The 12,075-nt window shown below is 42.1% G+C and overlaps 3 protein-coding genes across 3 annotated transcripts in view; all 3 read left to right on the plus strand.

Annotated features, from left to right (window-relative positions):
- srp72 (signal recognition particle 72) overlaps positions 1-7,033 on the plus strand; it is a 7,871-nt gene extending 838 nt beyond the window's left edge. Inside the window, exons 2-19 of the mRNA XM_031867013.1 lie at positions 195-315; positions 1,049-1,169; positions 1,429-1,572; positions 1,843-1,954; positions 2,035-2,066; positions 2,217-2,341; positions 2,589-2,646; positions 2,811-2,942; positions 3,056-3,184; positions 3,262-3,334; positions 3,488-3,552; positions 3,649-3,744; positions 3,891-3,994; positions 4,421-4,498; positions 5,071-5,208; positions 5,317-5,357; positions 5,579-5,738; positions 5,986-7,033. Coding sequence (XP_031722873.1) covers positions 195-315; positions 1,049-1,169; positions 1,429-1,572; positions 1,843-1,954; positions 2,035-2,066; positions 2,217-2,341; positions 2,589-2,646; positions 2,811-2,942; positions 3,056-3,184; positions 3,262-3,334; positions 3,488-3,552; positions 3,649-3,744; positions 3,891-3,994; positions 4,421-4,498; positions 5,071-5,208; positions 5,317-5,357; positions 5,579-5,738; positions 5,986-6,166 — 1,910 coding nt within the window. The 3' untranslated portion in view covers positions 6,167-7,033. The remainder of the gene's footprint in view (positions 1-194; positions 316-1,048; positions 1,170-1,428; positions 1,573-1,842; positions 1,955-2,034; positions 2,067-2,216; positions 2,342-2,588; positions 2,647-2,810; positions 2,943-3,055; positions 3,185-3,261; positions 3,335-3,487; positions 3,553-3,648; positions 3,745-3,890; positions 3,995-4,420; positions 4,499-5,070; positions 5,209-5,316; positions 5,358-5,578; positions 5,739-5,985) is intronic.
- Positions 7,034-8,122: 1,089 nt separating this feature from the next.
- LOC116394155 (snRNA-activating protein complex subunit 1-like) lies at positions 8,123-9,554 on the plus strand. Its single transcript, XM_031867012.1, has one exon. The coding sequence runs from the start codon at positions 8,203-8,205 to the stop codon at positions 9,253-9,255; it is 1,053 nt and encodes a 350-aa protein (XP_031722872.1). The 5' UTR covers positions 8,123-8,202; the 3' UTR covers positions 9,256-9,554.
- Positions 9,555-10,404: 850 nt separating this feature from the next.
- arl9 (ADP-ribosylation factor-like 9) overlaps positions 10,405-12,075 on the plus strand; it is a 3,835-nt gene continuing 2,164 nt past the window's right edge. Inside the window, exons 1-3 of the mRNA XM_031866913.1 lie at positions 10,405-10,766; positions 11,476-11,653; positions 11,728-11,903. Coding sequence (XP_031722773.1) covers positions 10,542-10,766; positions 11,476-11,653; positions 11,728-11,903 — 579 coding nt within the window. The 5' untranslated portion in view covers positions 10,405-10,541. The remainder of the gene's footprint in view (positions 10,767-11,475; positions 11,654-11,727; positions 11,904-12,075) is intronic.

Consider the following 12,075-nt stretch of genomic DNA (forward strand, 5'->3'; position numbering starts at 1 on the left):
AAATAAAATAATAAATAAATAAAATAATAAATAAATAAAATAATAAATAAATAAAATATAAATATATATATATATATATATATACCAGAGAGAAGGAGGAGTTACACTAGTCGAGTCTTAAAAAGATTAATGCATGAATGACTTTTTCCGGTAATGAATGTTCTGCTGTGTGTTTGTGTTCTCTTCTGTCACAGTTCTCCAGGAAAACCGGGACGATGTGACGGCCCTGAACTGTAAAATAGTTTGCCTTGTTCAGACAGGCAGCTTCAAAGAGGCGCTGAACGTCATGAACATGCATTCAAAAACGCTCAGCAGGTAATCGACTACATGTGTGCTTATTTATACATTATATGTGTGGAGTGGTAAATGTGCATTCTATTAGGAACAAATATCTGATTAACCAGACATGAAAAGGATTTGTTTGATAATCGATTATTTCATTTATTTTAATCAATTTAACGTGATAAAGATTCTTTGGTTCCAGCTTCTCTATTGTTAGGATTTCCACACTGTTTCAGGTGATTGTAAATGTATTATATTTGTGTTTTTGACTGTTGGACGGACAAAAAAGATTTGAAATTTTGACCGTTATAAACTCAATGTTTAATCTGTTATTCAGCTTTCTTTGTAGAGCACATTCTTGCACAAAAAGTGCTTTACAGAGTAAATAAAACAGTAGGAAATAAGTAGTCAATACATGCAGATAGCATGATTACACACAAACATACAGAAATGGCTTGAATTTGACTCTGAAAACAACTTTGTATTTGCAAACCTCCGATCAGCAGAAAGGCTGTTCAATACTTGAGGCGCATAAGCGCTGAAGCTCTATCTGATATTATTATATTAAAGAAATGATCAACACTTTAATTGAAAATAATCGGTAGTTGCATCCTCGTTAAATGTAAAACCACACTTAACAAAACATTAAAAAATATATAACTGAAATCTAAATTTCGCTATGCTTGGTTCATGCTTTACACATAAGTTAGTAAGTTACTTGCTTACATGACTTGCAGTTGTAATAATGTTTATTTCTCTCTCTCAGTGACGTGGCGTTTGAGAAGGCGTACTGCGAGTACCGGCTGAACAGAGTGGAAAGTGCCCTGAAGACCATCGAGGCTGCTCCGGAGCAAACAGACAAGCTGAAGGAGCTCTACGGTCAAGTGGTAAGGCTGTTTAGACATTTAAAAAATGGTGGTATTATGTGATGCTCTCGATTTGTAGACTGTAGACTTCTGAGGGGAAAGAAAACTGTTTACCTGCCCACCCTCTCGTTTGTGTGGAGCATCTTGTAAAAGCTCACAATTTGTCCATAAGCTGTTTGATTTGACTGATCTGCATCAAATCGAACCTTTTTATTACTAAAGCTTTTGTGTTTGATGTAAAGGCTCCTGCTGACTGGAAGTGTCTCTTTCCATTGTCCAGTTGTACAGACTGGAGCGCTACGATGACTGCAAGTCGGTCTACACAGATCTGATCAGGAACTCCCAGGATGAGTACGAGGAGGAGAGGAAGACCAACCTCGCTGCTGTGGTGGCTTCTATGAGTCAGTGGGAGGAAGCTCCGTTGGTAAGCTTCTCTTCAAAATCAACATTTTGGGCTTTTGGACGGTCTTGAAACTGATTTCGAAAGTGTTGACACACCAAGGAAGTGGAACGGTTTCTTTCACTTGAATGCAGAGCATAACAAACGACTCGGAAGCTCATATTCAGCTTCTTCTTCAAATATTTTACTTGTATGAATACCAGAGAAGAAGAAGCTCAGACAGTCTAACTGGATGTGTCACCAGGCAACTTGTTGTATTATATGGTTTTCAACATGTTATATTTTCTTCTGCAGGAAGATCTAGGTCTTCCAGAGTCCACGTATGAGCTGTGCTACAATGCTGCCTGCGCTCTGATTGGCCAGGGACAGCTGACGGAGTCCCTCAATAAACTACGACAAGCAGAGGGTCAGTCCCACTCTGTTCTACCGGCTTGCTATTTCATCCATTCTTTCATTTGACTTTAACAGTTTGTTTTTCTTTGACAGAGCTTTGCAGAGTCTCACTGGCAGATGATTCTGTGAGTGTATGCTTTATTTTGGCTCCTAAAACATTTAAGCACCATAAATATAATGGGAATTATTAAGTTGTTGGTGTTTTTAGTACAACCATGTCCATGCTTGATGTCTTAATTCACCCAGAATGAACATTGCTGCTTTGTCCCTCTCAGGATGTGACCGAGGAGGACATCGAGTCGGAGCTGGCCGTCATCCATTCTCAGATGGCGTACGTCATGCAGTTACAAGGTCGGACGGACGAGGCTCTGCAGCTCTACAACCAGGTCATCAAGCTCAAGTGAGTTCAATACGTTTAATGAGATAAAGAATGTGGCACAGGTTGAAATAATGACGTATTTTCGTTTTAATTTGCGATAGTACTTTATGCTCTATTTGTGCCAGAAACTTGTACTTATTTTTAGTAGTATGTCTCAACAATACAGATGTCAAATAGATATTCCATAAAATACAATATACTTCGGCTTGGACTCAAATGCTGCACACGTGATATGACACACAACATATCGTCTTATTGTTATTTGCAGGCCGTCAGATGTTGGGCTGCTTGCTGTGACTGCCAACAATATCATTACAATAAACAAGGTGTGTGTGTGTGCGTGTGCGTGCGTGTGTGTGCGAGACGATCTTACCAATGGAAATATTTCATCATAAAAGTATCATTGTGACCTCGGAGTTAACCTCAGACAACTCACTGCCAGCTGACCGCCTCGTCCAGAATACTGAACTCAGTTATCCTCTATCCACAGGACCAAAACGTGTTTGACTCAAAGAAAAAGGTGAAGCTGACGAACGCTGAAGGCGTTGAATACAAGCTGGCAAGGAAGCAGCTGCAGGCCATCGACTTCAACAAAGCCCTCCTGGCCATGTACACCAACCAGGTAGCTAAACGGCCGCTGTGCTTCAGAGGAACAGGAGAGCAGTCGTGGATGATTTTCCACATTTTTAGATTTCGTTACTGATCAGGGTTTTGTTGGCGCGTTGCTGTTTGCAGGCGGACCAGTGCAGGAAACTGTCGTCCAGTCTTCAGTCTCAGAACCCGGGTCACCCTCGGCCGGTCCTCATCCAGGTGGCTCAGCTGTGCAGAGAGAAGCAGCACGGCCCAGCCATCGAGCTGCTGCAGGTAGGAACTGAACAACACTGGATGTCTTCAGTGTGTTTTCTTAAGATCGTGCTTTTACTGACCGTTTTGTTTTCCAGCAATTCTCAGACCAACATCCAGAGAGTGCATCTGGCATCAAACTGACAATGGCTCAACTCTATTTAATACAAGGTGATGGCGTGTTTCTACAGTGATTATGGTTTGATGTGTTCAGACAGACTGTACTCTCAAGGACAGGACATCAGTTGAAAATGTTACAGCTTCGTTTAATGAACACATCTTATGAAACTCTGTTTTGGGTCTTCTTTCTTTTTTGGTCCTCAGGTCACGTAACAAAAGCTTGTGATGTTCTGAAGTCCATCGAAGAGTTCAAGCACAAAGCGGGGATGGTAAGTCCGTTTGGATTTATGACTATTATCGACGTTGCCTCTTTTCTGTGATGTCTGCCGTTACCTGACATCTGAACTGTGTCGTTGACTCCTCAGATTTCAGCTCTGGTAACGATGTACTCCCACGAAGAAGACATCGACGGCGCCATCGATATTTTCAAACAAGCTATTGAGCACTACCAGTCTGAACAGGTTCGTGTCCCGTGTTTAGTTTTCTGTTCATATAACACGTTACTGCTCTTTCTGCGAGTCTTCTTGTGACCCGAGTAGCTAACTTAAGACGGCAACACGTGAACTCGTTTGTGTGTAATCAGCAGCCTGTTCTCACTCCTCCACAGCCCGGGTCTGCTGCACACTTGGGGCTTGTACGAGAAGCTGCCAATTTCAAACTGAAGTACGGACGGAAAAAAGAAGCCATTAGTGATCTGGAGCAGCTGTGGAAGTGAGTTACAGCCCTGCAGAACTCTCTGAGCTTCAACATGTGTGAAGTGTTAGAGGGTGTTTCACAGCTGTTGATTCTGCTTTCTGTTCTATCGAGCTTGTCGGCATGATGTCAAGTAGCTCGTGTGTTTGTCAAGTTCTTAAACGGCTTGATAAACATCGTAACAATGTGCTTATAGAGCACAGACAATTATTGAATTACAAAATGACAAAAGAAACTCATTTTGAAGGCAAAGCATTTATTCATTTTACATGTTTATGCAGCACATCTGTGAGTGTAAATGCAAGCTTAAACAGATTTTCTTCAGTATTTCAGTGTAATCCTTACAGTAGATGGCGCCTAACCTTTCATCTTTTTTGTGTTTGTCTGTTTGTCATTTTTACTGCAAGAGTTGAAGCTTAATTTGTTTAACTTTTCTTGAAAAAGGCAAAACCCCAACGACATCCACACGCTGGCACAACTCATCTCGGCGTATTCTCTGGTGGACACGGATAAAGCCAAATCGTATCCTTTGGATCTACTGAAATAGAAGACACTAGAGCTGAGATGAGTTTTTAGTAATTGGTAACTGTTGGGGACACAAATGGCAAAACACCCAGCATTCTCTGATTTTAACGTCTCAAATGTGAGGATGTTCTGTGGTAAATCAATATTTTTGGATTAATGTTGAGATAAAACGAGGTATATAAGGACACCACCTTGAACTTAGGGAAAATATAATTAATAATTCCAACTATTTTTCACATTTTATAGACAAAATGATAATTGTTAGTTGTGAAGATACTTGTGAGAATAATCCCTAATGAAAGTAATTGTTAGTTGCAGCCCTGGAAGACCACACCATCGACTCTATTGACTAGTGTGATTATTTAGATAATAACATAGAACACAGTATTGGAGGTCCGTCATTTATTATCCAACCTGAGAAGCCGGAGCTAGACGACCTAAAGGAACATACTCGGATCAGCAGTGCGGTATAAAAGTGCTAAACCATTTAACCAAGTAAAGTCAGTCCTCAACCCGAGAAGTGTCCGTTTGAAATGTAAAGTAGTTTTGTCCTAAGCGTTCCTCTCCAGCCTCAGCAAGCACCTACCGTCTGCAGACACAATGGCCTTAAAGGTGGACGTGGACGAGCTGGAGAACTCCATCGGAGCCACCTACGTCAGGAAAAAAGCTGCTAAAGTCACCGGAGAAAACCTTCCCAAAGAACCGACGTAAACCCTCATTGCTTCTCTTCTTCAGCTTCATGATGTTCACGACATGATCTTATGTGGCGACACTTTCACCCTCTTTATGCTAATACATCTGCATTTTCTCTACAGCCAGCAAGGCGAGATCAAGAAGAAGAAGAAGAAAAAGAGAGGTGTGTTTGTGGGAGGGATTCACTAAATCTTATCGGGATTAAAGTAAAACAAATAATTACTAGTCAAAGTAGGAATTAATATATGTATTAAATTATATAGAAATATTATAAATCATCTTCAACGAGATGCTTTCAACATGTTATGTAATGCAGAGACCACAGACCCATCTCCTCACGTAATGCTCCTGATGTTTATTCTTTTTACTTCATTATTTTTTTAGGCAAGCTGCCCAAGAACTGTGACCCCAAAGCGACCCCTGACCTGGAGAGGTGGCTGCCCATGAAGGAGCGCACGTACTACAGAGGCAAGAAGAAGGGGAAGAAGAAGGAGCAGGTCGGGAAAGGCACGCAGGGAGCGACGGCAGGAGCGTCGGCCGAGCTGTGAGTAAAGAGTCGCATGCATGCGTACGCACGTCGTCTGCGATGGGGAGTTGTCCGGGTGCAGTTTCCTGTAATTGAAACCTAGTAATCAACTCCGCTAATGGAGGAAAAGCAGCAGAGATTTCACCTTTTTGTTTCCCTGCCAATGGATCCTCAGTGGAGATGTCCAGCGGCTGTGCAGAAGAAACAGCTTGTGTATTTTAGGTGTAAAATGTTCCCAGAATGATGAAATATTTGTCTGTTCCAGGGATGCCAGTAAGACGGCCAGCAGCCCCCCTACCTCCCCCAGACCAGGGTCTGCATCGGGTTCCTCTACGGCCCCCGCCAGCAACGTGGTCCCCCCGCGACAGCAGAAGCCTGCAGCCCCGGGGGCCACGCGCAAGAAGGCACCACAGAAGAAGAAGAAGGGAGGCAAAGGAGGCTGGTAGTCGGAGGGAAGCGACACACGAGACAGAAGGGCCCCGAGATACGCTGACGTCTCGCCAACAAATCATGAGCTTTTCTATTTTTATTTTTGTTTAGTTACATTTTACTTTGGTCCCGAATATTCATTTAAATACGTGAAACCAAAAACTCCCCTCTGCTCTTCTGTCATTGATTTGTGTTAAAAGTACAGAAGAGGGTATTTAAAGGACAGGTACACCCAAATTAACTTTTTGTTGCTCTGCAAATGCGTTTCTGTTTTTACTTTTGACCTTCTCAGGCCACGGTGAAATAAAATAACTGCAGATATTTCCACTTATTATTTTGTTCATTAAAGGTCAGATGAACGGAAAAAAGGCCTTTTCTGTTTTCTTTCCTGTTACCCGGTGCTGTAAATGTCTTTAATAAAATGTGATAATAGATCGTTTGGTTGATCTAACCAACGTCCAGTCAATGAAGTTTTAATTAAATCATTAAAATCATGTCCCTCCTGATTCAAACAACATTTTGTGGGACTTTACATTTTCATTTCGGCGATACATTTAATTTAGGCTCATCCTGGTCATCTTTCATCATATTTTTAATTATGCGTTTAGGAAAACAAACTACTTTTGCAAATTAACTTGAAGCAAAACTTTGGGAGAATGGACTTCAATATGTCTTGAGTCTGAGTATTGGGATATCATACTCGTACGTGTTTCCTTAAATTGTCCTTTTACGTTCAGTCGGCTGCAACGTTAAAGAATATTTATTTGTGTTGGTCTGAATTCAAGACAAATCATTTCAATTCTTGAGTTTAATTCTGTCCGATGCACGTTTGAGGTCCAACAGGTGTCCTTTTGTTAAGTCTTAATAAACTCTTATCAATGACACATGACCCCTGTGCTTCATATAACATTTAACTAGATGGAAACTTCTCCTGAGCTGTTAACATATGTGAAGGTTGCATTAATTAGTTTGTTTATATTTTTGATAGAATTAAATTTCACCCACTTATTTAGGTAAAAGGAGTTTGTTTGGCAAGTAGAGCCACATGGAGGTCACATGGTAGATTGATATAATTTGTTATTTAAAATAAAACTTATTTTATTTTTCTTAAAGAATGTAATCTGAATCTACCTTTCAGAGTAAAAGCAGGTAATTAAAAAACAAATTGTCATGGACCAGCTCAAGTTGAGCACTGACAAGCTGGTGTCTGGAAACTGCTTCATGCTACATTTAAATATATTACAATAAAGTCACAGCAATGTTTATCTTCTAAAACTTTTAACAATTAATGAGGTTGGTCTAATTTAATGTGGGTGAATAATGTGATGAGACAGAAATAAAACGTATTTCTGATTATCTTTAAATCTTTTTTATATCCTTAACCTCTGTATACTAATATGAGAAGAGGGAGTCCCCCACTATCTTTGGTAGAGTATATTAAAAGAGGTGAGGTGAGGGAGGGTGAATGGTAACATACAGGTTATGTAGTTAACTTTAGGGATAATTATCATTAAATTAACCCTAACCAACAGAAGTATTTTCAATGCATTACAATATATACAATGCTTCATTCCCCTACTTGTCTGGTAGTCTATACATTTATTACACAGGTGTTATGTCGAAGTCCGTTCCCATGTTGAATAGTGTTTTCCTCCTGTTTAGGAAACACGTGTCAACATATTAAACCAGATGGTTATGGTGCATTCAGGTTCTCCGCGGATGTTCCCCTATTCACGAGCTTGGGACGTCGTTATTCTGACTTCGGTGTGTTCATAAGCTTTAAAGTGGAACCATGGACGTTAATAGCTGTTTATAGTATTTAAAAAAAAAGAAGTATATATAAAATATAGCTTTACCTGACGTGATATCTGGGTACTCAATCGGGAGGTAATTGTTCCAACACTACTTGAACGCACCCCTTAATTGACTCCTTTCATTTTGCCAATCACGAGTCTCACCTGTCTCGAGTCCGTTCAGAGCCTCCTTCCGTCTTTCTGAGGAGCAGCTCGAGGGAGTTTCAGTGTTGACTGAAGTTGTTGTTTTTGGGATCACGATGCCTCGTGCGCAGTTGACTTACTCTGCCGTCTTCGACCGTCCCCTGACGGAAGATGTGGAGGAACTACTGGCTCGTTTCCAGCAGACCGACTCCATCAGGTTCGAGGACTTCTCATCCATCTGGAGGGAGATGAGCTTCTCGGATGTGTTCAGGGGCATCCTGAGCGTGGGAGAAATGAAGAGGTTCTGCAGAGTGGCGCTGGCCACAGCCGTGAAGTTCTTCATGCCTCCGTACAGCTACCAGATCCGAGTGGGAGGCTTGTATTTGATGTTTGGTTTGTACCACACGCAACTTGCCAGTCCGCATGTGAAGATCAGACTGGCTCTGAGGGACTGGGCTGTAGTCCAAAAGTTCCTCAAGGACTCTGCGGATTCTGGGCACCAAGATGTTTTCTACATTTTCCAAAAGCTCGTTGCCACCAAAGCCATCCACTACGTCGCCATGCCACACTTCCTCAGCTTCCAGAAGCAGATGAAACCGAAGAGGGAGAACGTGTGCGCCGGGTTTCTCGGGAGGACCACGGCCGTCCAAGAGCTCTCCTCCGCAGACGTCCTGGAGGAGATGACCAACATCCAGAGCCAGTATGAGGAGCTGAAGGAGGCCACGGTGGAGGTCAGCCGCGAGGTGACCATGACCCATCGGGACTTATCCGCCCGCCTGAAAGACTGCATGTCGGAGTTCATCGCTTGGCAGCAGAGGACCTTCTCACAGGATAACAAGAACTCTGACGACAACGAGGAGGACCCGACCGAGGGGGAGTGCAGCAGCAGCAGGGCCCGGCTCCTGTCCTCCATCAAGCAGAAGAGCTACAGCAACTTCCAGGAGGCGTCCAAGTCCAGGAGGCATCGACAGGCCAGGACGGCGGAGTCCTCCAGCTCCGGGGCCGAGCGGGTCCAGGAGGCCTCGACTCTGCAGAGGAGGAGGCCTCCGTCGCTGAGGGCTCGGACCCGCAAGAGTCTCGGGGTGACGCGGGAGGAGTGCAAGCTCCAGGCCTGGCTCCTGAGTGTTCCTGAGAAGCAGGAGAGGTCGCCGGTGGGGAGGTACAACTAGACGGGAGCTTCTGTCAACCCGTGATGGGAAGAGAGGACTTCAAGACACACAAAGAAGTTTGTTTTTCTTTTTTGTGCTCCTCCAGGTTCAATGAAAACCTTTACGTTTGATTAACACTTTGTTCTGTTGGTTTTCTCTCATCGTGCATCAGTTGTTTGACTGGAATCCTTTAATTTGTTAATAAATGTATTTTATAATTTACTCTCCTTTCTTGTTTTCACTCCTGCTTCTTTAAAAGTCTGTTGTCATGTGACTCAGATGGTATTTACAGAGATCCATCCTTTGCACTGCAAACATCAACCGACACCATTGTTTTTTTACCATATTTATGATTTACTTGCTGTGTTAAATCATCGATGTACAGTTTTAGAAACAAGTTGTGTGGAAAAAAACATGAAAATCCAGAGTATTTCTACTTATACTTGAGTAAAACATCTAAGTACTTCTTCCATTACTGGTTGTCAGTTTTTTTTTTTAGGAAGTATTCACAAGACGATCAAAAATTACAGTATCATCAGCTAAATGTAATTGAAGCATCAAAAGTACTCTGTCAAAGAAGGGCTTATTTGATGGTGTTTTATTATATGCATCATTGGCCTATACATGACTTGAGTCTGCAAACCTCATTTTATTAAAATGTGTTCGTTTGAAAATGCTTTAAACGAAGAAGAGTGAGTGAAAAATATTAAAATAGTTCATTATATACTTGAAATAACTTAAATTTGGTCTCTTTTTTTAAATTAATTTATTTTTTTTAAACAAACTAAGGATTAGGTTAGGACTGTTGGTCAATGAGATGATTTTTGCACTGAAAAATGCGTCATACTTTAAAAAATGTCGTGTTTTGGAAATAAAATCTTAGTATGCAAAATAACTTGTAACTTCAGGTGTCAAAAAAAAAATGAAATACTCGTAATACCTCAATATTTTAGGCTACTTAAGCAGTGATTGTGTAAATGTACTTAGTCACTTGGTTATAATTGCTTTATTCGTCCTTTTTGGTATAAATAAGCCAAGAGTTTACATTTTGTAACACTGTATCTGGAAAACATTGTCGGAGCAATGGCGCCCTCAAGCGGCGAGATTGTAACACTGCATCAACAAAACACAGCGGTGCACATCTTCCCGGAAGTCGCGTTTGAAGGAGTTCCTGCTCAGCTTCCTGTCCGTTGGTTAATCCACTTGTTGAGGAGCAGAGGACGAAGAGGCGGACACAACAAAAAAAGCTTCACTGAAAGTTCAACAATGGCGGAAAAGGACGGATAAAAAGCGGCGGTTTGAGCACCATGTTCGGTCTGAGAGAAGCCGGAGTCCTCGGCGCCTCCGTGGCTCTCGCGGGTGGAGTCGCCTATTTTATCTGGAACTACTCGTCGTCCTCCTCCGGGGAGAAGAAGCCTCAAACACGGCCGAGAAAAGAGGGTAAAAGGGCCGGAGAGGCAAAGGAAGAGGAGAGAGGAGGAGAAGCTCCAAATGAACCAACGGTTGCTGCTGAACCCAAGACAACATCGGAGGTAAAACACGGTGACACACCTTCCGGTAAAACCTGTTGGTGTAGCAAAAATTACTTTAAAGATTACATTTTTATATATCTGACATCTAGCTGTTCTTACATGGACACAGGCAAGATAGAACTGAGCACATTTGACTGCTTTTCACTTAAATAAAGGGTTAGTTTTACTACGAAAACTTGAGGTAAAACAGACCAGAAAACAGCAGCTGTGGAATATTTTAGGTTTCCTTTTAAAACATCCAGAGTTTATAAACTACTACAACCAGCTAGATACCTTTTATATTGTTTGGGATACAACAGTAACAGTTAAAGTCAAGTTATCTGGGGAGTTGCTGTGAATTCTGGGAAATGTAGGATCACACTAACAAAACAATTAGTGAAATTACTTTTTAGAGCGACAGAAAGTTAATCAGCATTTTTTGTTTAAATCAGTTAAAACTTTGAATTAATTTGCACAAGTTCATGGCTCTTAAATGTGAATAGTATTATTAGTTTTCTAATGACTTGTCTTCTGGGAGATTGTGACATTTATGACCATTTTATAGACCAAAATACCCCAAACATCAAAGAAAGCAAACGATTGTTTATCGATCATGAAGATAAAAGGGGTTTTGTAGAAATGCATGACGGTGTATCTTTATGGTATCCGTACATAAACTCATGTATCAAACACTTCATCTGACGCGCTCTGCTCTCTGTGTGTGCTGCAGTCTAAGCCCGTGGAGTCCACAGGGACCCAGGTGCTGGTTCTGGGTCTGAATGGATCCGGGAAGACCAGCCTGCTGAACTGTTTGTCCACCGGGTGTCTAGAGCAGGACACACAGCCTACGAATGGCTTCAACGCCGTCTCCATCCACAGGGAGGACCTGCACATTGAGTTCCTAGAGAGTAAGTCTGATTTCAAAAGAGACACTTTAAGTCGGTGTTGAGTTGGTAGTCACAGTCGCCTGTCTGTCTGTCAGTTGGAGGTAAAGAGGAGCTCCGGCCGTACTGGGAGAAGTACATGTCCAGGGCGCTGCTGCTGGTGTTCGTGGTCGACTCCTCCGACCCGAAGCTCTTCCCCGTCGCTAAGAAGCATTTACATGAGCTGCTGGCCTCCGAGCCCCGCCTGCCTCTGATGGTGCTGGCCAACAAACAGGTGAGCATGACAGGAAACACAACACACTCCATGCTGCTTCCAACAGAAGCCTGTGACAGTTTCATTAGAGACTCAATGTTCACATCGACCGCAACAAACGATTATTTTCAATATCGATTAATGTACCGATTATTATATACATACATACATACAGTGTGTGTGTTTTATATAT

The sequence above is a fragment of the Anarrhichthys ocellatus genome, unplaced genomic scaffold (genome assembly GCF_004355925.1).
Source record: "Anarrhichthys ocellatus isolate YVR2014 unplaced genomic scaffold, GSC_Weel_1.0 scaffold37, whole genome shotgun sequence".
NCBI classification, from domain to species: Eukaryota; Metazoa; Chordata; class Actinopteri; order Perciformes; family Anarhichadidae; genus Anarrhichthys; species Anarrhichthys ocellatus.

Coding starts and splice junctions, on each gene's coding strand:
- LOC116394155 (XM_031867012.1), top strand. CDS start 8,203: ATGCCTCGTGCGCAGTTGACTTACTCTGCCGTCTTCGACCGTCCCCTG.